At 48.2% G+C, this 25,585-nt stretch overlaps 1 protein-coding gene across 1 annotated transcript in view; it reads left to right on the top strand.

Moving 5' to 3' along the window:
• Positions 1–25,585, top strand: part of IL17RD (interleukin 17 receptor D) — an 86,007-nt gene that overhangs the window by 37,337 nt on the left and 23,085 nt on the right. The window contains exons 2-3 of the mRNA XM_049776226.1: positions 17,803–17,860; positions 25,256–25,381. Coding sequence (XP_049632183.1) covers positions 17,803–17,860; positions 25,256–25,381 — 184 coding nt within the window. The remainder of the gene's footprint in view (positions 1–17,802; positions 17,861–25,255; positions 25,382–25,585) is intronic.

The raw sequence follows: 25,585 nt of genomic DNA, 5'->3' as shown, positions 1-25,585 counted from the left end.
CTATGCCCATTCAAAGAAATGAAAGCAGAATGCGGATCCATCTTGGCAAATGCAATTATTTCCTGACCTTGGTGGCACCATGATTAAATTGGTCTGCCAGTGTGTGTGTGTGTGTGCGTGTGTGCGTGTGCGTGTGCGCGTGCGTGCGCGCACGAGCATGTGTTAACTTTAATGGGAATTCCATTTGGTGTCATTGAGAAATCAGAAGACAGTCTTCTGGATTTATGCTTAGACGTTCAGGGCAGTCCACTGGATTCCATCCAAGAAGCGGGCAGGAAGAGTTTCAGGCTCACTGGAGTTTGCATATAGCTGCCTGAGCGCTTAGATCTGTCTGTCTGTCTGTCCGTCTGTCATTTACCACACCTTAGCACATTTAATGGATAAGGACTTGGTATCATGGAAGAGACTGTGTCCTTTTAACATTTATTTTGGAAGCTTGAATGGATTTTTAGCATGTCTGGAATAGAAGTCAAAAGCCATAGATTATTCACTTCAGAAAATTGGAATTTTACGAGGTTGAAGTAATTGCACATGTGACTTGTCTTGCACACGATCTATCTGGGTTTGATCCCCCAGTACCCCATATGGTCCCCACCAGGAGTGATTCCCTAAGCGCAGAGCACATCCTGAATGAATCTGATGCAAGTATTTGAAAATGTCTTCAAAACCTAACTCAGTTTCTGAGTTGGCCAAAAACTCCATCCACTGTGAAGCCAATTAAACAGGAGTGGGAAGAGTTCAAGTCTCTCCATCTACTATTCTTCTGATCCAGTAAGGACAGCTTTATTTCTTATGCTCCCCAACTCATTGCTTTGTAGTGGTGGTGTTGTGTCACCCTGGCCTCCTGCGAGCAAAATTAAGTTTTAACTTAATCCAGTGAAATTTAACTGCTGACACAACTATTGTTACCTTCTGGCATCTGAAAAGTCATTGAGGAGTCTCAACTCTTGTATTTTAAAAAGAGCCTTTTATGTTTCTGTTTTGTAAAGTTCATGAGTCCTAATAAAAGTGGCCTCAAAGAAATTAAGAGCTGAATTTAAAATTAAAGAAAAAAGAAAGAAGTGAGCCAGGGTGGCTGGAGGAAACACACACACACACACACACACACACACACACACACACACACACACACACACAATTAAAGGGGCTGGAGTGACAGCATAGAACAGGGGAGGCGAACACGCGGCTCTTGAGCTGCATGCAGCTCCCGGCCAAAATGAATGTGGCTCTTTGCCTCTTCTCATTCTTTTTTTTTTGGCCCATACCTGTTTGACGTTTAGGAGTTACTCCTGGCTATGCGCTCAGAAATCGTCCCTGGCTTGAGAGGACCATATGGGATGCCGGGGGATTGAACCGAGGTCTGTCCTATGCTAGCGCTTGCAGGGCAGACACCTTACCTCTAGCGCCACTTTCCCGGCCCCTTCTCATTCTTTTGTATACTATGGCTCGTGGCCAAGTTTGGATTTTGTTCTGCTTCTGAGGAGGGACCTCTGAGGAGAGATCTCTGAGCGCGTAGTTGTGTCTCCCATCCCTTGGAAACAACTGCACAGGCCATTGAGCGGGCGGACCCATGTGTCACATGTTGGGTCACATCTTGCCGTGAGTTCTTAGTGTGGAGGACACAGTATGCCCTCACCATCACTGCAGGATTTTGACCCTCACTCAAAATGGCAAAATGCAATATATGTTTCATAGATTATTGTTAAAACTATATGTTTTTGTGTGAGTGTCTGTTTTGACAGGTCACTGTGTGGTGTGGCTCTCTGACTCTCACAGTTTAAAATTTTGGCTTTGTGTCGAACTTGTTCGCCACCCCTGGCATACAAAGAAGTAGGGCAATTTGCCTTACATGCAGCTGACCCAGGACGGATGGTGGTTCGAATCCCAGCATCCCATATGATCCCCCGAGCCTGCCACGAGTTATTTCTGAGCTCAGAACCAGGAGTAACTTCAGAGCGCCGCTGAGTGTGACCCACCCCCAAAAAAGTAAAAAAAAAAAAAAAAAAAAAAAAAAGTTAAGAGCCCTGTATATGAAGCCAGAGTGATAGAAAAGGGGGGAGTAGGTAGGGAATTAGCCTTGTACATGGCCGATCCCATGTGGTCCCTGGAGCCCCTGAGCAATGCCTGGTATGGCCCCAAAACCCGATGGGAAAAAGACAAACAAACCCTACATATCTCTTGGCAGAGTGTCTGTCCTTCCTACAAAACCTTCCTCAGAAACCTTTGTTTAGGGCTGGAGAGATGGCACAGGGTAGGGCATTTGCCTTACACGCAGCTGATTCAGGATGGATGGTGGTTCGAATCCCAGTATCCCATATGGTCCCCCGAGCCTCTGCCAGGAGTCACCCCTGAGTGCCACCGGTGTGACCCAAAAACCTAAAAACAAACAAACAAAAAACAGGAGCAGCTCCTGGGAACCCTGACAGTAAACACCCCCACAAAAAAACCCACAAAAATTTCAAACACAGGAGGACAGAGGAGAGAGACCTGTCTTGCACGCAGCCACCTAACACCACAGGTGTGACTTCTGAACAGAGCCAGGAGTGACACCTAAGCAAAGTTGGGTGTGGCCCAACCTGTCCCCTCAAAAAAGAACAAATGCAGGAAGGGAGGTGGTTAGAGGTATAATCTAGTTTTTATGAAATATTTTGCTTCCTATTTTCAGTTGAATACTTCAGTATTTTGCTTCTCTATAGGGATATATAAAAATTGTAGGACAACATAAGATGTCTACCATTGAGTTTTAAAATCTGTCATCATCATATGACCTTAAATTTCATTTCGTCTTTAAAATGTAAGAAGTATAATCTCATTTCCAAATAGAATTCTGGATTAAGTGTTTCCACTACTCCTTTACAGGCAGCTTGTTATATATGATTCAGTAGTCAGATACTGTCTGAGCCCAAGTTCCCAAGGCTCACCCTTTCTGCCTCTACTCTCAGAAATCGCTCGTGGGGACCCTATGGGATGCCGGGATTCGAACCACCGTCCTTCTGCATGCAAGGCAAAATGCCCTACCTCCACACTATCTCTCCAGCTCCAAGGGGCTGCTTCTGGCTCTGTGCTTGGGCATCTGTTCCTGATGGTGCTGGGAAGATCATGCGATGCTGGGAATCGAACTAGGTCTCACGGCATGGAAGTCCTGGGCTCAGTCAGCTGAGCTATTTCCCCAGCCCTATAATTCGTCCTAGATTTTGTTTTTACTCTACCACTTCCCTTGGATCACTAAACCACTCAGGGCATCCTTACAGATTTGTTGGGAGGTCAAGTTGGTTGAGGGCAGTGTGGAGTTCAGTGGTGTAGAAGTCCTCTGACAGTACGTGTGTGCTATTCTCAGCAGCACAGGGGCCACTGAATAAAAAGTATTCTCGGCAATAAAATAGCTTAAATCGAGAAGGATGGAGAACAGCTCCAAAGAGAGGGGAGGGAGGGAGAGAGGGGCTTGGTTTTACAATAGCAAATACATTGGTAGGTTGTTTGGAGTGTGAGAGTGTGTGTGTGTGTGTGTGTGTGTGTGTGTGTGTGTGTGTGTGTGTGTGTGAGAGAGAGAGAGAGAGAGAGCGAGACAGACAGACAGACAGACAGAGAGAGACAGAGACAGAGACAGAGAGACCTGCAAACTCATGCAGTCAAGGACCATACAATGAACTTACGTCGAATGTACAAAAAATGGTGGAGCAATAGGGGTTGTGTTTGTCATTGTGCTAGTGAAGCTAGCTTCAAGGGAGGCTGGAGGTCAGGAAGGGCTTTGCTGCGCCATCTCCACTGGCTGGAACTGTCCTACTGAGGCCCTTGGATTAGTGCAAAAGTGGTTTTGCTTTGGCCCCTCTGAGCCAGGCTCTGCTCCCTGGGAGAGATTGTCACCTTCCAAAGTACCGTGTTTCTCCGAAAATAAGACCGATTTTTTTTTGTTTTGTTTTTTTGTTTTTGTTTTTGTTTTTTGGGCCACACCCGGTGGTGCTCAGGGGTTACTCCTGGCTGTCTGCTCAGAAATAGCTCCTGGCAGGCACGGGGGACCATATGGGACACCGGGATTTGAACTAACCACCTTTGGTCTTGGATCGGCTGCTTGCAAGGCAAACACCGCTGTGCTATCTCTCCGGGCCCATAAGACCGATTTTCTTCCGGGTGAAATATTAGGCATCCCCTGAAAATAAGGCTCCTCTAGGCTCTGTCTCAGATTGAAAATTAATTTACCCTAAACTGGTTGCTAGGGCCACCCTGACTGGCATCTGTAGGCTTCACAGTTTGTCTGGTTTGTGTTGACAACTACCGTACTACCGTACCATATCCAGGTCATAAAACTCCTTTATTCTCATTTCACAATAAATGTGTCCCATATTCTTCTTCATGGGAAAATAAGACTTCCCTTGAAAACAAGACCTAGAGCATTCTTGGGAGCAAAAATGAATGAAGACACTGTCTTATTTTTGGAGAAACAGGGTACAAGCGTCAGGACTGTCTGCTTTAATGTTTCTCAATGACGCTGTCATGCTATTTGGGGAGGAGGAGAAAGAAAAGGGGGGAAGTTGCAAAAAGCTTTTTGACATGTGCCGAAAAATTCACTCACTAAACTTTACTGGGACATCTGCGCCTGCAAAAAAAGAAAAAAGAAACAAAACAAAACAAAACAAACCCTCCCCTCTATTGGGGAGGTAGGGCAAGGGTACATGAGGGGATTTTAGTGATACGCTCCACTCCTACTGATGACAGTGACAGCTGGGTGTGAGGACATTTCACACTCCTGACTCCCTGTGATCCTGACTCCCTGATCCTTGTCTGGAAGGCCTGGAGGTTCTTTGCATAGTGCCCTTCATTCCCAATGTCTCAGCACTGCTGGAGCACCCTAGTTGGGAGCACTGGGTGTAAGGGATCTCTGTAAAAACGGGGTGTTTTTAGGACATGCCCCACCCCAAGACTGCTCTTCGGAACCCTGCAGAGACTTTTCATAGTTGGCTCCGTCTTGTGTGGTAGGGAAGCCTCTAAGAGCCCAGAGGAATGGGGTGGGTGGGTTGGGGGCGGGAGGAGAAGCAAGCTTGTTCACATGCTTGTTAACATTTGAGGGTCTTTGACAAAGGAAGTCCAGAGCCCTGCCCCGGTCAGCCTGCGGTGGCCCTGCCTCCCCCCAGCCCCCAGGCCCCGTGGTGCAGGAAGCCAGCCACTAATGATGTTAGCCAGGGAGGGGACAAAGGCGACCCACCGTCCTGGGAAGAGCCTAATTGCTGTGTCCGGCTGCATGGCTGCTGGCCTGGAGCTGGAGGGGGCTGGGCAGGATGCGCTAAGTGTTAACACCTGGAGCCCCTCTGCCCACTTCCTGGGGTGCTTCCTAGACCCCCTGGCATGGCAGCTCACATACACACCACCCCAGGGCCACATTGGACTACAAGCACAGCCCCGTCCCCACACAACTCGCACTCAACACACATGTTCTCTCACCCTCCTCAGACCCACATCCCTTACATCCACCCACATATGCATAACACACACACACACACACACACACACACACACACTTGCAAATCCCACTGTTTTTGTGGGCTTGGCTACTTTAGTTGTTTTATTGTTTGTTTTTTTTGGGGGGGGGGCCATACCCAGAGGTGCTCAGGGCTCTCTTTGGCATTGGTGTTTTTGGTTTGTTTGTTTTTTTGGGAGGGGGGCATACCCAGAGGTGCTCAGGGCTCTCTTTGGCATTGGTGTTTTTTGTTTTCTTTTCCTTTTGTTTTTTTGTTTGTTTGTTTTGGTCATACCCGGAGTTGCTCAGGGCTTACTTCTGGTTCTGTACTCAGAAATAGCTCCTGGCAGCATGGAGGACCATAGGGGATGCCGGGGATTGAACTAGTCTGTCCCTGGTGTGTGCAAGGCAAACACCCTGCTGCTGTGCTATGGCTCTGGCCCCTTTAGGGCTTTTTTTGGAGGGGAGGCGTGTTCAAAAGAGGTGCTCAGGGTTCACTTCAGCTCTGCACACAGAAATCACTCCTGACAAGCTCGGGAACTATATGGGATGCTGGTGAACGAACCCAGGTCAACTGCGTGTGAGGCAAACACCTCCTCTGTGCTGTCATCACTCTGGCCTCTTGGGAGTTCCTTCGTGCTGTGGTGTCTCAGGCATGATAGAAATGATTAGGGGGAAGGTGGCAGGAGCTGAGACTTTCCATCAGCCAGGAGATCTTGTTGACTTACTGCTTTCCCTCTTGACAGGTTGATTCCTTTTTCTCACTCAGGAAACAGGGATTAGGCAGAGCAGGCTGGTAGGTCCCTGTGACTTCGAAGGGCCACTTTTGGGCCAGAGTGATGGCACATGAAGGCGCTGGCCTTGCATGCATCCAACACTGGCATGTCATAGTTTCCTGAGCACCTGCACAGGGATTCCTGAGTGCAGAGCCAGGAATAACCCCTTAATATCTTAATACTATCTGATGTGACTTAAAAACAAAACAAAACAACAAAAAGAAGGATCACTGGGGTACTTGCTTGTATGCGGCCTACCTCGGTTCAATTCCTGACAATCCCATATGGTTCCCCTGAGCACAGAGCCAGGAGTAACTTCTGAGCTCTGCTGGGTATGGCCCCCAAACCAAACCAAACAAAAAACACAACCAAAAAAAGAAGGGCTACTGCTGATTTACTTGGAATATTCTAGTTCAAAAATGTCTCCTTTGGGAAAGAGGTGAAGATCGGAGCACTGAAGATGGAGCCTGTTGGGATGCTGGGAAGGGAGGGAGTGAGGGAGGGAAGGCTGTTGGGCTGCCGAGCTAAGATGTGCAGGGTCCACCTGTTGGCAGCTGGGGGAGGTCACATTACTTGTATGTGTATATATATTCAAATACATGCCTCTGCAGCATGTGGAAATTGCCTCATGGAACTGGGGAGAGCACAGTCACACCCCCTCATTTCTGAGTGGGGCTTCTGGCTTCCACATGTCAACTCGTGGAACCTGGGATGCCTCCAAATTGAATCTGCTGCTTTGGGTCTAGGATGGGGGTGCGGAGCTTAGAGTGGGGGTGGGGAGGGCCCTTCACCACCAACTGAAGACCCTCGGGCTGGCAGTGTGCTGGCTGGCAGCCTTGGCTTTGGCCCGACCAAGGGAGCAAGCTGAGTGCCTGGGCCCATCTCTCCTGCAGCCTGGCAGCTCTGAGCACAGGTTGAATTCACTTGGATTTCTGCAGCCAGTGCCCAAGAGACTTTTCCAGAAAGATGCCTGAAGCCCTTCTCCTTCCTCGAGGAAGGGGGTGCGGTGTGGGGGGAGCCACAAATAACTTTGAAAAGATGCTCATGTTGACTCGTTGCTTCCCTCTGTTACTTCAAGGAGGTTTTTCTGTCCAAGACCACCATGTGGGCAGGAAATAATAGGCTGACAGGAGGAGTTGCCTCGCTTTGGCTTTTGAGTATAGCCTGTGATGTTCCGATCAGCATGAGAATGAATCCAAGAGAGAAAGAAGCCTTCGGTGATTGCAAAAATCCGGGGGGGGGGGGGTGCACCTTGAAGAGGGAACCCACAGTGTGTGTATGGGGGGACATGCTGGGAGCCCACAGGGCTGGGGAGAAGAGGCCAGATCCCCCTCAGCAACAATCACAACCCTTCTTCCTGCCGACTTTTGTGCCATAAGAACAGATTTCCACATGTACTGCAGCATTTGTCCATCCCTGAATCCCGAAAACGGTATTCAAAGCTGCCCAATACAGCCCACGCTCTGTGTGGTCCTAAGGCTCTTTATTAGTAGTTGTGTTTTGATCCTGACATTTCCTCCGGGTTGAGGCATAACAATCACGTTCCTAGCTTGAAGTTTGCCTCTCTTGCCTAATCACTGTTTTGCTCTGGAAGGAAGATCCTTTCTGGGGCTTCGAAGAAAATCTTCATAACCCCCCCGGAACAGCCAAGCGAGAACCTGCAGTAGCTGCTTTGCTGGTCGGGTGTTTGCTTGCTTGGTGGGGAACTTCCTTTTCCTTCCAGTATTTACAGAAAACCAGTTAATCTGCATCTGTGAGTTGTCTGCTCGTGCTTTTAAAACTGCAGATGGGTTGCCTGTTACCTTAAAGATGCCAGTTCGCTAGACATGTGGTTTTCATTTCAGGGGATGGGAGTGGTGTATACTGCAGAGGGAAAGAAAGAAAGAAAGAAAGGCCTGGCACTCTGTCCAGAGACATGTTTTATGGCTCGCTTTTAACTTTGTGAGAACTGGAAAAATGGAACGGTTCTATTTGTCACTATCAGTCGCAGGAGAACACACAGCCCAGAGCCTTAGGAGGCTAACTGGAAAAAGTACTCGGGATTTTGCTTGGTGAAAAAAACCCGAAGGAGGTTTCTAAAACAGAAAGTGTGTGCTGTGTGCATAACAGTGTATCACTCTATGGGCTTTAATCACTTCTGTACATTCCAGTGGCAAAGCAGTAAGAAAATCATAGCATCTGGAGTAGGGAAAGACGTTTAAGCTATTAGAAAGGGCTGGAAAAAGAGGATAGATAGTCACTTGTCTTGCAAGTGGCCAGCCCGGGTTAGATTCCCCTTCTGGTCCTCCAGGCACTGCGATTGCAAAGGTAATTCAGGTGGCAGAGCACACTCCTCACGTGTGCAAACACTGGATTCCACGGCCGTCACTGTATAACCTACTGGCACTACCAAGTGTGGCTGGTCCCTTTCAAAAGAGCACATCAGGGCCGGAGAGAGAGCATGGAGGTAGGTATTTGCCTTGCCTGCAGAAGGACTGCGGTTTGAATTCCAGCATCCCATATGGTCCCAGATTTCTGAGCGTAGAGCCAGGAGGAACCCCTGAGCGCTGCCGAGTGTGACCCCCCCCCAAAAAAAAAAGAGCACATCAAATAAAATCTATTCAGATTCCTTTCAGGTCTCACCGTTTTTGGTGCCATTGGTGGTATTACAGCGTGTAAACCACATAGCATATCCTTTTTCAAAAATTTTAATTTTATTGAAACCATTGTGATCCACAGAATCCTTCATAGTTGAATTTCAGCTCTACAATGTGTCAGGGCCCTTCCCACCACCCATGGCCCCAGAGTGCATCTCGTCCCATCACCCTTTGCTTTCTGGCCTGCCAGTGTCACAGGCCCCTCTGAGTTTAGATGGTTCAAGTTTACGTCCCTTGATTCTATTATTGTTGACTCTGGCTTGGATATTTAGTTCGGTCCTTATATATTTCCCCGCCAATGCATCCAAGACGAGACCACTTGGCCCCTGGCCCCTAACCTTTCTTTATTCCTTTTCAGTTTTGTAGAAAAATGTGGTAACACCATATTGCCTATCTTCACCTCTTGCAATGTTAACATTTTCATTGCATCCCAATTTTTTAAAACAGAAAAAAAATTTGAGAAATTACTCATAGAAATCCATCACATTCCTTGGGGGGGGGATTGTTGATTTAAAAAGAAAGCATTAGAAAAAAATTACTAGAGTTTTCTGTTTGATAAGCAGGACACATGGTAACTTGACATGGGCTGGCTGCATGTTGGAGCCCAGAAACAATTGTCCCTTCAGCTTTCCTTTGGGGAGCGTGAAATTAGGAACATGTGTATGTGCTGATTAGCAACATGTCAAGAGATGAATCATGATTACGGCTTTGGTCTGGTGCACAGGCGAGGCTTTTGGAGTAGTGACTTCCTCCCTCCTCAAGCAAATCTCTCTAATTAGCTTAAGATCTCCAGGTCTTCGGGCCGACATGGTAATTGCTGGTGGAAACCCACCGGCACTCCCCCAGAGTTTGTGTGTTCCCCTGTTGGACACCCCAGACCTCGGGCTCCCCAGCCGGACAGCTGGCTGGCACCCTCCTGTCTGTGAACTTGAGGGAGGGAGAGAGGGAGCCGGGGAGAAGGGAGAGGGGCGAGGGCACTGCTCCAGGGAGAATATCCCAACTAGCTCCAGGCCCACAGCTAAAGCTGGCGTTGTGATTGATTTTCCTTGTGTTCTGGGTTTGCCAGCATTCTCCTTGGCTGACATCACCTGGGCTCCTCCGCCTTTGCTGATGTATTTTTATTTTTTAAGGGTCTGAACGGAAGGAAGTGGGAACTGGCCTTGTTTATTCGACCCCCTGAATCTGTATGGGGGAGAATGATCCTCTCTGCTTTCTTTCTGGTCATGGGTAGGAACTTTGAGCTCCTTATGCCATCCATGTTCAGCCTCAGAGAATTCCAAACCATCTTTTATCTCACTGGCACTCTGGAAACTGAAAGGGAAGCTGCGCTATGGACACTAGAAAGTAGGGATGAGTCTTGATTTTACAAATTCGTTTTAAAAGACTACTCAGTGTACTTTAAACCATTGCTTCTTTCTTACAAATGCTCCTTTGTTTATTTTTGTTTGTTTTTGTTTTGTTTCGGGGCCACATCTGGTCTGGCTCTGTGCTCAGAGGGACCATATCGGATGCTGGGGATCGAACCCGGGTCTGTCCCAGGTTGTCAGGGTTCAAGGCAAACACCCTACCGCTGTGCTATCTCCGGCCCTCCTTTGTTTATTTTTGATGCTTAGGGGTTACTCCAGCAGTCTCAGATTTTGCTTGCTTCTGGGTATCTAACCTGGGATTCCTGCACGCAGGCCAAGTGCTCTAGCCGTTGTTGAGCCCTCTTCGTGGCCCTGGATTTGACTATTTAAAATTTCATCTGCTCTCAGTTCACTACCACAGAAGGAACTCTTGGAAAGTTCCTGAATCGATTGGAAAAGCTTTGCTTGCCCCTTCCACTGAGGGTCTAAGAGCACAGACCTTTCAAAATGCATTTCCCCTCTGTCTCAACTTCGATTCTTTGCAGTTGGATTAGAAATACTGTCTTCGGGCAGGCGAGGTGGCGCTAGAGGTAAGGTGTGTCTGCCTTGCAAGCGCTAGCCAAGGAAAGATCGAGTCTCAAGGTTCGATCCCCTGGCGTCCCATATGCTCCCCCCAAGCCAGGGGCAATTTCTGAGCGCTTAGCCAGGAGTAACCCCTGAGCATCAAATGGGTGTGGCCTGAAAAACCAAAAAAAAAAGAAAAAAGAAAAAAGAAATACTGTCTTGAGAAATTGGCCACCTGATGTTGACAGCTTCATCATCAAGGTGGTGGCTTCGGATGTCTTTCTTTGTGCCAGGGCCTTTTTCTCCCTTTGCCATATGGCTGGAGTCTGGTGTGGGCTTTGCCTTTTGAATTTTATTCCTTTAGAGCACTCCCGAAATACTCTTCCCACCCCACCCCCTTTCCTGAGTTAAAAGATGTTTTCTCCATTATGTTCCCATTTGCCGCTTCCTGCCCTGCTTGCCTTAGCAGAGCTCCAGGCACCCCAGACTGGCTTCTGAGCTCACTTTGGAACAAATTAAACACTGCCCGTTAGCGCAGCACATGGGGGTGGTTAATTAACTAAGAATGTGACACCCTGAGGCCACGGCGTTGGCATTTATGGTTTGCAAGTACCAGGCAGCAAACAAGCATTCTTAATTGTCAGTTCATTAAATATTGACATGAATGTAGGGGGAAGTCTTGCCATTGTTTCCTGTGGACGAGCTTTGTTCAGTTGCTTTATCTGTGTTCTCCTGGTTTCTGAGCCCTGTAAACAAGCCAAGTCCCTTTGGGTTCTCTGTAGTTTACCTGGCCTGATCATTCATTCACTCATTTGTGGGGGTGAGGGGAGGGGGAAGGGACCCGTGTGTTTAAGTACTGTCTGTCTTGGGCTGGAAGTGAGCAGGCATTTATTTGGTAGGTTCAGTGCTGCCAACCTGGCATTTATCACTGGTGTATACTCCTGGCTCTGCACTCAGAAATGGCTCCTGGCAGACTTGGGGAGGGGACCATATGGGATGCTGGGTATCAAACCTGGGTTCATCCCAGCTCAGCCGAGTGCAAGGCAAATGACCTGCTGCTGTGCTATCTCTCCAGCTCTCTCCCTCTCTCTTTTTTTCCTTTCTGTGGTCTCATTTTCTGTTGGTATTTTCCTATTGCCCAACTCTTAGCCCATTTACTAGTGCAGGAATTTTCCCAGCGACGATCCCACGGGGTGAGTGTAAAATAACCATGCCATGTGTTAGATGCTGTGCTATAAGTGCTTGATAATTGGAGAGAGCGAGCAGCACAGAGCCCCCCCCCCCCCAATTCTTTCCAGGAAGTTTTATTCACTTTCATTTGTGTTTTGTTTTTGGACCACAGCCTTCGATGCTCAGGGGTTGGTTACTCCTGACTGCACTCAGGAATCACTCCTGGTGGAGACTAATGGATGCTTGGATAAAATTCAGGTCAGCTAGGGGCAAGCCCTACCTGCTGCACTATCTCTCCGGCCCCCTTAAGTTTCATTCACTTTCTATCTGCATGCATATCAATCTGTTTCCTGGAAGTGAGTCTCAGAAAAGTTTAGAAATTGGCCCAAGGTGCCACCGAAGAAAAGGGGGACATTGAACCACAACACCCTGCTTGCACAGCTCTAAGTTCTCTCTGGGAACCTCGCTTCTGCCCCAACTCTGCCCCGGGCCTGCTCACAGGATGTCGAAATCTCAAGCAGAAATTCCAGCGGATCCCTGTTTGAGTGGGCCTGAGTGGAGTGGAAGGGAGGCAGGGAAATGAATAGTGTGCCTAGTCCTGGGAGGGCAGCCTGACAACACGTGCCTGCCTGTGCCACCGAGGTCTGGTCCTTTGCAGTGTGGCAGCTGTTAGCCTCCAGCGGCTGTGCCAGCAAATTGTCACTAACTTGGTAGCTTCAAAGGACACGATGCTGGTTTCTGGAAGGCAGGGTTCTTGAATGAGTGTGGGGAAGTGGGGTTCAAGTGAAAACCTCAGGACAGTCTCCTCTTGAGACGAGCGAAGAGTCCATTCCTTGCGCCTGACTCCCTTTTACCCTCACAAATCCAAAGTGTAGCATTTTTGTGTGTAGGTGTGAGTGCTTGGGGGGCATCTAGGGTTTACTCCTGAGTAAGCCCTGTCCTCAGGCGTCAGTCCTGGGGATGCTCAGGAGACCACTAGAATAAAGTTTAATACTTAACCCTTCTGCCAAAAAGACCCCCACCCCAAGGGAGATGAGCCCCACCCAAAGTCATGAGGAAGATTATGTAGGGAAGGGATTTAGGGAGGTTCCAGCTTTCTGATGATCCTTAAAATGATTGGCTCTTGTCCAGGGGTACCTTCCTACTGCTCCCTTGTGTCCTTCCCCATAGGCTACCCGGTATGGCCAGCTAGTTTGGGGCAGGGTCTATGGAAATAGGCTTGTGAAGAGGACTGGCATGTGGCCTACACCATGTGGTTCTTACAAAATGGCATCTCTTCCTGCTCAGAATCTGAGAAGGAGCCTGCCATGTGACATTTACAAGATGGCGTTCCTTGTTCAGAACTCAGGTCCCAGCAAGGATCTCTTCATGTGAGATGCATCAACACATGCAAAGTAACAGACTTGCCTGCCTTGTTTTGTTTTTGGGTCACACCCGTCAGTGTTCAGGGGTTCCTCCTGGCTCTACGATCAGAAATCACTCCTGGCAGGCTCAGGGGACCATATGGGATGCCAGGATTTGAACCACCGACCTTCTGCATGAAAGGCAAGCACCTTACTTTCATGCTATCTCTCCGGCCCCCCAAACTTGCCTTCCTATACTGTCTCTGGCTCAGTGGGACATTTTAAAATCCATATTTATTTTGATCCGCTTTCTGCTCCCGTTGCCATGTTTCTTCCTCTTAAACATGTGACCTTGGGATAGCATTGTGGAAAATCCTGAACAGTGTCTCTCTCAGCATCCTTAAATTGAAACCTCATCTTCAATTGTCCCTTTTGCTATGTAGAGTGAAATACAGGTTTGGGGGATCATAAAGTTTACATTTTGGGGAGACACATACTGTAAGTCAAATTACAAATGATGAATTGCTCTCTCTGCCCATTAAGTGAGTGTACAGACAGTGGGCTATGCCATGACTGGTTTAAGGCAGGAAGGTGGGGTTTGGGTTTGGGGTGAAGGGGACCTGGTGGTAGGAAGGGGAGAAATAGAGAAGTGTGGAGAGGTTTGGAAGGTGGGGGGGGGAGTGAGTAGCTGAGAAGCCAGTTTATGGGCTGGTTTGCTTTGTACCTTGGCGATCACCTTTGTAGACCAAAACCGTTAGGATCAGAGATCTGGGATCAGATCTCCAGGTCTGGTTGATGGTTGTCAAGTGATTAGTAAATGGTCAGTGCATGCAAGGTCACGGTCTTGGGAGTTCAGACCAGTGGGGCCCCTCTAGATGGCACCACACGCTACAGAGACCTTACTTGGGGCAATGAAGAGTTTTTGAATGCACAACGGCTCATCTCTGTCCTTCCCGTAGTGCATTGCATGTCCCCAATAAATAGCTCTTCGAAACATGCTGAGTTAGAGGGGTCAGAGATGGAGTTCAGTGGTAGGTAGAGCTTGTATGTGTGAGATTCTGAGTTCAGTCTCTAGCACTACCCAAACAAAACATGCAATAGGCATGTAACCAAACGAAACGCTGATACAGGCCCGTAAGAAGTGCTTGGTTACCGGATTGGTCATCACTAACATGGTGGGGATGGTGGTGGGACAGGGCATGTAGTGCTAGACACAGAGCCTGGTATGCCTCTGTGTCATGTATGTACTTCAGCCCTTTGAGCTATCTCCCGTAGCCTTTCTTTTTCCTCTTTGTAACTGTTAATATGTGTTGCCCCTTCCTTTGGTTCATTCTCACGAAAGGGCTACCTTTCAGCACGCTGCTTATTTAGAGCTGCCTCTCACTCTTCCACCAACTCATATATCTTGACTTGCTATCTACGTGGAGCGTTTGTGGAGTTCCTGGCTGTGAGGAGAGATTTGAGTGTTTTTTTGAGTGTTTTTTCCACCCTTAATTACAATGGATAGTCCTGAGTGCCAGGCTGCATTGTGCCTGAGGGCACAGCCAGTAGCTGTTTTGTTCACCAAATCCGTCTCTGTCCTAAGAGATGGTGAGGAGAATTCTTATCTTTGTAGTTGTAGGGGTAGATGGAATTGTGTGTGTTGTGGTGCCGTGTGGTGTCTATTTCGCCATTGCTGGGATGGACATGGGAAAAGCACGTGGTCTCCTGCTCTCATACTTACCTGTGTCCTGGCTATTTAGGAGTTGGATATTCTCTTGCTGCACAGACTGTGACCTCTTCCCCAACGAATTAGGCAGGCATCTAAATTTTCTTTTCTTTTGATTTTTTTTTTGGTAACATCCTGTGATGCTCAGGAGAATCATTTGGGGGTGCTGGGGATTGAACCTGGTCCACCACTTGCAAGGCAAGTGCCCCTACCTGTTGTAAACTGTTGTTCCTGTCCCATGCATTTATTTTGGGGGGGGGGGGGTTCACATCCAGCGACGCTCAGGGGTTCCTCCTGGTTCTGCACTCAGAATCGAACCACTGTGGGTCCTGTGTCTGCCGTGTGCAAGGCAAACGCCCTACCTCTATGCTGTCTCTCCGGCTCCCCCATGCAGTTAAATTCTAACAAGTAAAACATTCTAAAGTATTCCAGGAGTCTGACAGAGAGCACAGTGGAGATAGGTCCTTGCCTCACATGCAGCCAACATGGGTTCAATCCCCAGCACCCCATATGGTTCCCTGAGCACATCCAGAAATGATCCCTGAGTACAGAGCCAGAAGTCAGCCCTGAAGTTCAACCAGGTATGGCTCCAAAAAGAAGTATTTCATTAAGGCAAGGAGCACCAGAAATCTTGTGTCTGTTAAGGCATCTGGGAAGAGGAAAGCTGGACAGGTCAGGAGGAGGAAGAGCCACTCAACCGTAGCCTGGTATGCCATGTTGATTTAGATGCTATTAACTTCCTGTTCGGTTCATGACCATGTGTTTCTGCACCCTCTGCATAGTCGCACTTTCCTATGCCCCCCCTCCCCACTTCCCTGGGTTGGAGGACACAGCTTCAGCAGTAGGGACATAGCCTGCAGCATGTGCATGTACCCGGCCTGGGGCCCAAGGCATAGGAAACTGTCGTTATGAATTGCACTGCTCTTTGTATTTTGCATGGGGGGTAATAATTACCCATTAAATGCCAGCTTGTGCTGCTTCCAGAGTCTCCTTGATGAGTGGAAACTTGCACCGTGTGATCAGACCGTTTTCTCATCACTTACCATCTCAGGATGGGCATGTTTCAGAGAATTCCGCAATTACTATTGACTCGCACATTTACAGATTATTATTTTTTAAAACTATGGATGGATTGGTTGGTTGGGTTTTGGGCCACATCCAGTGGTGCTCAGGGATTACTCCTGGCTCTGCTCTCAGAAATCACCACTGGCAGGCTGGGGGGCCATGTGGGATACTGGGCATTTATTCGGTAGGGGCAGGGATGCCTTGGGGCTCTCCCCATTTTGTCCAACCTGGCATTAGTCACAGGTGGATTCTCCTAGCTCTGTATTCAGAAATGGGATGCTGGGAACCGAACTGGGTCTCTCCTGGGTGGGCTGCATGCAAGGCAAATGCCCTACCACTGCGCTATCTCTCCGACCCCACATTTGCAGATTATTACAGAAACAGTTCAACTCCAGGCAGCTCTTTCCCAGAATAGATAAGTGGGGGGGGGGGACTCAAGAAAGGAGGGTCAGTGGAGGATTCTGGGGCTCCCTCTTTGGATGGTGGTGGACGGGAAAGTGGGAAGTAAGAGAGCAGATGGCTCCCAGCCAGACACCTCACCAGGAGTCGGAGTGAGAGCTTTTAAAGTCTCTCTTTTTTTATGACCCACCCTAAGTATCTAGGTATGGATGCAGCGAGAAATTATTCTCATTAAAAGTAATGGCTTATTCCCACACTCCTTCTGGGGCTTGGAAGGAGAAATGCATTTCCGTAGACTCGAGGAACTGCCTATCTGTGGCTGCCCAAAGTGCTTTTGGACGACTCCGTCTGGTGGCGAGTTTTATAACCAATCAGGGCTCCGAGCAGACCCAACTGGAAGGGCTCCATCTGGCAAGCATGTGATCTCGCTCCCAATTTTACTCTTAATGAATTATTCTTTAGCCCCCAAATAGAACAACCGACTTCTTTGGTCTTAGGCGGAGTCAGTGCTCCTGGCCCCCACGGTCTGGAAGTTTGGAATCTCCAGTGGGGGCCGTAGAGATATCACTGCGGTGCGGTGTTTGCCTTGCATGTGGCTGACCTGGGAGGGACCAGGTTTGATTCCCGGCATCCCAACATATGGCCCCCCCAGCCTGCCAGGGGCGATTTCTGAGTGCTGAGCACTGCTGAGTGTGGCCCAGAAACCATTCAATCAATCAATAAAGTTTAAAAAAAAAAAGGGGCCCGGAGAGATAGCACAGTGGTGTTTGCCTTGCAAGCAGCCGATCCAGGACCAAAGGTGGTTGGTTTGAATCCCGGTGTCCTATATGGTCCCCCCCGTGCCTGCCAGGAGCTATTTCTGAGCAGACAGCCAGGAGTAACCCCTGAGCATCACCGGGTGTGGCCCCAAAACAAAACAAAACAAAAAAACAAACAAAAAAAATAAAGAATTTCCAGTGGGGAGAGAGGGGCGCAGGTATGGTTGCTGGAGGTGGAGACCAATTTGGGGAGAGCAGGGGTGGACATTGCTTAGTGACTGGCATGATCTGGGTCTCTGTGGTCATATGTGCATTTTTTTTGTTTGTTTTGGGGCCACACCCGGTGACGCTCAGGGGTTACTCCTGGCTCTGCGCTCAGAACTTGCCCCTGGCTTGGGGGACCATATGGGACGCTGGGGGATCGAACCGTGGTCCGTCCTAGGTTAGCTCGTGCAAGGCAGAGACGCCTTACCGCTTGCACCACCTCTCTGGCCCCATCATAGGTGCATTTTTGACTCCATGGGGATCTACACTGGAAGAACAAATTGGCTTCCCTCCTCATCATGCTTTCTTGTTTTCCCACAGGGCGTGGGGTCTGCCAGCAGAAACAGTGGGCTGTACAACGTCACCTTCAGATATGACAGTAAGTAACCTCTCTGACCATCAAAAGGAGGCCCTTTGTGATCGACAGCTCACACAGTCCAGTCCATGTTTAGTCAGGGGCACAGCAGGGCCAGGGACAGAGGGAATTTCTAGGCCTGCTCAGGGTCTCCATGAAACCAGTCAAGTATTTGGGTGTACAGACAGGTCAGGTCCCGTCCGGAGTGTTCAGAGAGATTGTCTGTGTATGGCGACCCCGTCCTCTGAGAGGTTTGTCAGCCTCAGGGGCAGATGCAGAGATGGGACAGATGGGCAAAGCTTCACAAGCATGGGGCAGGAGGAAATGATGGGCCCTGGCACAGTGGGCATCCCCATGGTTTTTTTTCCTTTCCCAGGATGGGAGAGGGATGAATTTGGGCCACAACCGGCTATGCTCAGGTGTGTTTATAGAGTGTCGGGAATTGAACCCTGGTTGGCTTGTGTGCAAGGCTAAAGACCTTCTCTCTGTGCTATCACTTCAGCCTCAAGCCTCGCTGTGTGTGTGTGTGTGTGTGTGTGTGTGTGTGTGTGTGTGTGTGTGTGTGTGTCTTTTGTTTTGGGGCCACACTTGGTGATGCTCAGGGCTTACTCCTGACTCTGTCTGATTTTGCTTGATATTCTCTCGCTCTGTCTCTGTCACTGTGTCTCTGTCTCTGTCTCTTCCTCCCCCCACCCTCTCTTTCTCTCATTTTTTGGGTCTCACCCAACTGCGCTCAGGGGATACTCCTGGCTCTGCTCTCAGAATTCGCTCCTGGCAGGCTCAGGGACCATATGGGATGCTCGGAATTGAACTGGGGTCTGTCCTGTGTTGGTTGCATGCAAGGCAACTGCCCTACTGCTGTGCTATTGATCTGGCCCCATGATTCTGCTTAACTCTTATTGGGGGCTTTTATAAAATGCTGGGGATCAAACCTAGGTTGGTCACGTGCAAGGCAGTCAGGTACCCTACCTGTTCTCAGGAGTAACTCCTCGCTCTACATTTAGGAATTGCTCCCCTTTGGTGCCAGGCAAACAGCCTACCCATTATATGATCTCTCCAGTCCCATAAAAATTAAAAATATTTGCCTGGAGTTTACATGGTAGACAGGTGAATCTGGGTCCCTGGCTAGTCTCTAGGAAGCTGTCTCTGCAGTGGGTTTGTGTTCCAGCTGAGTACCCATCCACTATCTGGACAAACCGTGAGTTTTGTCTCCCAGCCTCCTCCTTCCTCTAGGAAAATGGATTAATTTCTTTCTCAGCATAATTTTAAGTCTTGAATTAAGTTTTCAACTGCAGTATGATAGTGAATGTGGCATGAACATTTAGAAATTAATATCTGATTAATATCTAATATCGCCAGAGCAATAGCTCAGCGGTAGGGCATTTGTCTTGCACGCGGCTTTCCCAGGACGGACCTGGGTTCCATCCCTGGCATCCCATTTGGTCCCCCGAGCCAGGAGTGATTTCTGAGTGCAGAGCCAGGAGTAACCCGTGAGTATCACTGTGTGGCCGAAGGAAGGAAGGAAATCTAGTAATATTATACTTGATTCTTACTGGAGTTGGGAGAATAAGCACCTGTTTGCCCAGTTCTGTGAAAGAAGTAGAATTTTTCCCCTAGGGGCAGCTTCACGGTTGCTTTTTCTGATTAAGCATATAATAGAGAAAGTCCTTCGAAGAATGTGTAAGAAGGAAATTATGTAGAATTGGGAGTATTTTAGCCTTTGGAGCCATAGTATTATAAGAGAAAATATTCTTTTTTTTTTTTTTTTTTTTTTTGGTTTTTGGGCCACACCCATTTGATGCTCAGGGGTTACTCCTGGCTATGCACTCAGAAATCGCCCCTGGCTTGGGGGGACCATGTGGGATGCCGGGGGATCGAACCGAGGTCACAATATTTCCTTGACTAGCGCTTGCAAGGCAGACACCTTACCTCTACCGCCACCTTCCCGGCCCCATGAAAAAAATATTCATAAGAGTGAACTTGGGGCCGGGCGGTGGCGCTGGAGGTAAGGTGCCTGCCTTGCCTGCACTAGCCTAGGACGGACCACGGTTCGATCCCCCGGCATCCCATATGGTCCCCCAAGAAGCCAGGAGCAACTTCTGAGCGCATAGCCAGGAGTAACCCCTGAGCGTCACAGGGTGTGGCCCAAAAACCAAAAACCAAAAAAAAAAAAAAGAGTGAACTTAACTTATAACCCTGACTCTGGACATTTGATAAATTTTCCAGAAAGGGTTATGAATCTGTAAAAAAGGGTTTAGGTCTGATTGAGAATTTAGAGTGATCACTAAGAAACAGGATTCGAAGGCATGTTTCTAACCTCCCAGTCTTTTTTTTTTTTCTTTTTCTTTGTTTCTTTTTTTTTTTTTTTTTTTTTTTTTTGGTTTTTGGTTTTTGGGCCACACCCGGCAGTGCTCAGGGGTTACTCCTGGCTGTCTGCTCAGAAATAGCTCCTCGCAGGCATGGCGGACCATATGGGATGCCGGGATTTGAACCAACCACCTTAGGCCCTGGGTTGGCTGCTTGCAAGGCAAACGCCGCTGTGCTATCTCTCCGGCCCCCCTAACCTCCCAGTATCAAATTCACAGTTTTTTGGACTTGAGTATTTCAAGTTAATGGGTGAGAACTTTCATACGAAGCTCAGACATTCCACGCTCGTGGCGAGGGCATGTTTCTAGTAACTGCTGGGATGCTCATGAAAATGTGCAGACCCACGATACTTGGTTCAGCTAAGTAGAGACATGTGTCCGTGATCTTTCTTTGAGTTAGAAAGTTAATTTTTAATACACGCTCTTGGTCCTGGAAGATCTTGTGTTACATTCAAGAGTTCAGAATTTTTCCGGTCAGCTGCAAACAAGAATTTGCATCTCTAATTCAATATGGGGGCTTGTGAAAGGGGATCTTTACCTGTAAAACCTAATAAATATCTCATTCTCTTCATTTGCCCATGTGCAGAGATCTCGCCCTCGACCATTATTGTATAACTCTTCACCATTTGCTTAGAATTTGATTCACATTTCACATTGACTCCCGAGACTTAAAAAGCTCAGTTGCGTTTTGGCAAAATGTCATTTGGACCTAATACTTCTGTAATCAGAATCCAAAACTTGGGCGTTGCTAATAAACAGATCCAGGCTGTGGGAACAAAACATACTCCTTTCTTTCCATTGAAAAGTGATTTCACTTCCACATTTCTGTGAGTTTTCGTGACTGCACAGTTGACCAGTTTTGGGGTTTGAACTATTTGAGAACCAATTACCGAGTTTTAAAACTTTATACCCCACAGAAGGTTCTGAAACCACACGTGGATTATAGGGTATGATTGGAGGGTTTGCTTTCTCTTTGTTCACTACAGGAAGGTAGATTGGGTGGCAGGAGAAGCATTGGTACTGAGTGTTTTTGTTTGTTTGTTTGCTTTTTATGGTTTTTTGTTTTTGTTTTTTTGTTTGTTTGTTTTTTTTTTGGCCATATCCGAAGCCTCTCAGGGGTTACTTCTGGCTCTGCTCAGAAATTATTCCTAGCAGACTTGGGAGACTATACGGGATGCCAGGGTTTAAACCTGGGTCATCATGTGCAAGGCAAAAACGCCTTAACCACTGTGCTGTTGCTCCAGCCCTGTTTTTGTTTTCCCTGAAAAGAGGGCAGTAAACCGGATAGTGTGGGAGCTTCTGAACCTCTTATTTTGGGATGTGTGTGTTGAGGGTGCTCAGGTCTTATTCCTGGTGGGGTTAGGACACTATGTGGAGCGCTAGGGATTGAGCCTAGGTCTGCCATGTGCAAAGCAAGAGCCCAACCCATTGTTCTCTGGCCTCTGAACTTCTCTGGCTAAAAAAATAAAAATTTGGGGCCGGAGCAGTGGCACAGTGGTAAGGCATTTGCCTTGCATGTCACTGACCCAGGACGGACCTTGGTTCAATCCCTAGTGTCCCATATTTTTGCCCAAGCCAGGAGCAATTTCTGAGCACAGAGCCAGGACTAACCCCTGGCATCACTGTGTGTGGCCTAAAAAAATTCTGTCATTGAATGTGATGGTGCGAGTGAGAGAATGTCATGTGATGGAGTCAAAGCCAAATCTCACTGGTTTCCTTGCTTCTTTTCACATTACAATTCTCGTTTTTCTTCAGGCGCTGAGGGGGTAATGCCTGAGTAGATTGTAATACATTTTCTTAATTCTTAGTCTTTGTATTTGCATAATTCTATTTACAGAAACTCAAGAGTGCTAATTTTGGCATTAGGCACGAACAAAGGAAAAAGACTGTTTGCTCTTGTTCATATTTTTTTTTAAAAGCTGGTAAAGTCCAAGGCATCGTCTCTTTCATTGGAGACCTGAATCAATTAAATGTTGGAAATTCATAGGCATAATGGCATCTTATCTTCCGTCTATTAGAAATGCTGGTCTAAGTCAAAACTTGGCAGGCTGACCCCCTCTGGCCCGATAATAACCTTGGCATTGTCCTCGGGACCTGGAACAGAGCTCAGTGGAGTAAAGCACAGGCTTTTGCATGCTGGAGGCTTGGATTCCGCCCCGTCACTGCATGATGCCCCAAGTATCTCTGGGACTAGCTCCAGAACACTCCTTTGTGGCCCCTAGAACAAACAACAGTTTGTCTTTGGAGCCATCAGACACTTGTGCTGTGTCTGACCCTGGGCAGGACAGCAGCTGTGGTGTCCCGAGGCACTCACACTCCTGGCCACAGCTTCTTTTTTGTGTAACAAGAGTGTTAAACCCGATGTTTAAAGGCATACACATATGCACGCATGCAGGTTTTTTGTTTTGTTTTGGGTCACACATGGTAGCGCTCAGGGGTTACTCCTGGCTCTAGGCTCAGAAATTGCCCCTGTCAGGCACAGGGGACCACATGGGACACTGGGATTCGGACCACCATCCTTCTGCATGAAAGGCAAATGCCTTACCTCCATACTATCTCTCTGGCCCCGACATTGCAGTCTTTTTTCTATTCTGAAAATTTTCTACCTAGAACACACAGGTGTCACCTTTTTTTGTTTTTTGTTTTTCAGGCCACACCTGTTTGATGCTCAGGGGTCATTCCTGGCTAAGCGCTCAGAAATTGCCCCTGGCTTGGGACGACCATATGGGACACCGGGGGATCGAACTGTGGTCCTTCCTTGGCTAGCGCTTGCAAGGCAGACACCTTACCTCTAGCGCCACCTCGCCAGCTTCGAGGTGTTACTTTTTAAAATTAAAATAAAATTTTTTTGGGGGTGGAGAGATAGCATAGTGGTAGGGCGTTTGCCTTGCAAGCAGCTAACCCAGGACCAAGGTGGTTTGAATCCTGGCATCCCATATAGTCCCCTGAGCCTGCCAGGAGCGATTTCTGAGCACAGAGCCAGGTGTAACCCCTGAGCACTGCCAGGTGTGGCCCAAAAACCAAAAGAAAAAAAAAATTCTTTTTGGAGGTTTGGGTCAATTGCACAGCAGGTAGGGCATTTGCCTTGCTTGCAGCCTACCTGTGTTTGATTCCAGCATCCCATATGATCCTCATGAGTTTGAGAGTAATTTCTGAGAGCAGAGCTAGGAGTAACCTTAGGTGTGGCCCCAAAACAAAACTAAAAACAAAACAGAAAAATCGATAATGCTCAGAAATTACTCCTGGTGTTGCTCAGAGGTCCATTTGGCATATGGGATGCCAGGGATTGAATCCGGATTGGCCTGATGCAAGGCAAATGCCCTACCCTTTGTGCGATCTTTCTAGCCCCAGAGGTTGCTCTTGTGAAGTGTGCTGAAAGGGTTTAGACAAGATAATGGGATACAAAGAGTTGCATGTAAGGGGCATATTTTAATCTGCTTACATATGTTGCACATTACAAGCAAGACATGTGAAGAGAAAGACTATTCTGTGTGTGGAAATGTACCCCCAGATATTCCTATCAGTTATGTCTGTGTAGTGGGAGATGATGGACTTTGACTTTTGTTTTGTTTTGGTTTTTGGCTTTTGGGTCCTAGGCAGCGGCACTCTGGGGCTACCCTTGGCTCTGACTCAGACCGCTCCTGGCAGGCTCAGGGAACCATATGGGATGCTGGGAATCGAACCCGGATCTGTCCCAGGGTGGCCATGTACAAGGCAAATGCCCTACCGTTGTGTTATTGCGCTGGCCCCATTTTATTTTTGTTTGTTTGTTTGTTTGTTTTTGGGCCACACCTAGCAGTGCTCGGGGCTTTCTCCTGTCTATCACTCCTGACAGTGCTTGAGGGATCATACGGGGTTCTGTGGATCAGCTCTGGGTCAGCCATGTGCAAGGCCATTGAATGCCACTGTTGTTTTGCTCTGACCCCTCAGTGAGCCCCAAGAAAGGAAATGTGCAGAGCTGTCAACTGGGGGGCCAGTGGGCGTCTTAGGAAGTGCCCGAAAACGTCCCTACAAAGCAGAACACCTTTAATCCGAACATGGCAGATAGGGATGTTTGAGGAAAGTGAAAACCTCTTGTGGCAGACACTGATGAGGGTTTTCAAGTTTATTCATCAGGGAAAAAGAACTGGTGACAAAACCAGGGCAATGGGTAGGGTGTGTCCTGTGCAAGGATTCTGCATGGGTGTCTCCCAGGGCTAGTGGCTGCAGCTCCTCGCACAAGGCACAGCCAAGGAAGCTGCTGGAAGCGTCTGGCAGTGTGTTTAGGATCTTACAGACTTTGAAGTGGGCTTCAGCCGTGCCAGGTGGCCCAGCTGGCCACAAGTTTGTGGCTGCACTGACAGGTGGCAGTAAGTAATGTCTTGAGGCATATCAAAGGGCTGGTGGTTTACCTTTCATTTTACTTTTAGCAATGTGGGGCTCTGTGGATTTGGTGAGTGTTGTGGGTCCTAAGATGTCACATCCTTGGGAACAAAAGGTTTACCTTAGAGATGTGAGCCAGCCTTGAGGGCGCTTTGCATACCACTAAGTCATTCCCTTTTCCAAGTGCTAATGGGATTGTTGGACCATGTAGCTGGGACTCATTCCCCAGGAGGTCACACTCTCATAATCACTCCTGCTCCCCAGCTTCCTCTTCCCTCCAGGTTGCTTCTAAAAACAAGTAGTAAGCACCTTCCTGAATATTTGGCCATCTTTTTGGTTTCAGATCAGTCCCTCCTGCTGAAAACGGAATCCCTGTAAATAATTATTGTTTTAGGCAAGATGTCATCGCGGTGGGAAAAAAAAAGTCCAAGCCAGACACACACTCAAGCTCCAGACACTAAGATCCTCCCAACACTGTCCCGGAATTTCACGGGAAGGGGGTGCTGTGCTGGTGCGATAAATAGACCCCACTGCGGCGTCTCAGAGTTTTCTAAACAGTCCACCTTTGATGTCAGATGTGTTTAAACGGAATGGATTTGGTCACCTCCAGATGCACGCTGTGTAATTTGAGAAGATGAACTTGGAACAAGAAATAAACATCAAATGTTCACTGTTCTTCTCCCTACTCTAGACTGCACCACCTACTTGAATCCGGTGGGAAAGCATGTGATTGCCGATGCCCAGAATATCACCATCAGCCAGTACTCGTGCCACGACCAAGTGGCCGTCACCATTCTTTGGTCCCCAGGGGTTCTTGGTAAGTGCTCAAAAGGGGAACCCACCTATGTGGCCTGGCTGGATAGGACCAGGTCCCCAAAGTGAATGCCTCCCAGTGGCTAGGCCGGCCCAAATGTGGACGCACCTTTGGCAGCCATAGGCACAGACATGCTGATTGGCCACAGGCATTGGCTGGGCATTCACAGTCTGATGCTGCATCCCATGACTTGGCCATGTTCCCTAT

This window comes from Suncus etruscus, chromosome 7, assembly GCF_024139225.1.
Source record: "Suncus etruscus isolate mSunEtr1 chromosome 7, mSunEtr1.pri.cur, whole genome shotgun sequence".
NCBI lineage: Eukaryota > Metazoa > Chordata > Mammalia > Eulipotyphla > Soricidae > Suncus > Suncus etruscus.
The sequence above is the reverse complement of the archived record's forward strand: the minus strand, read 5'-3'. Positions and strand labels throughout refer to the sequence as shown.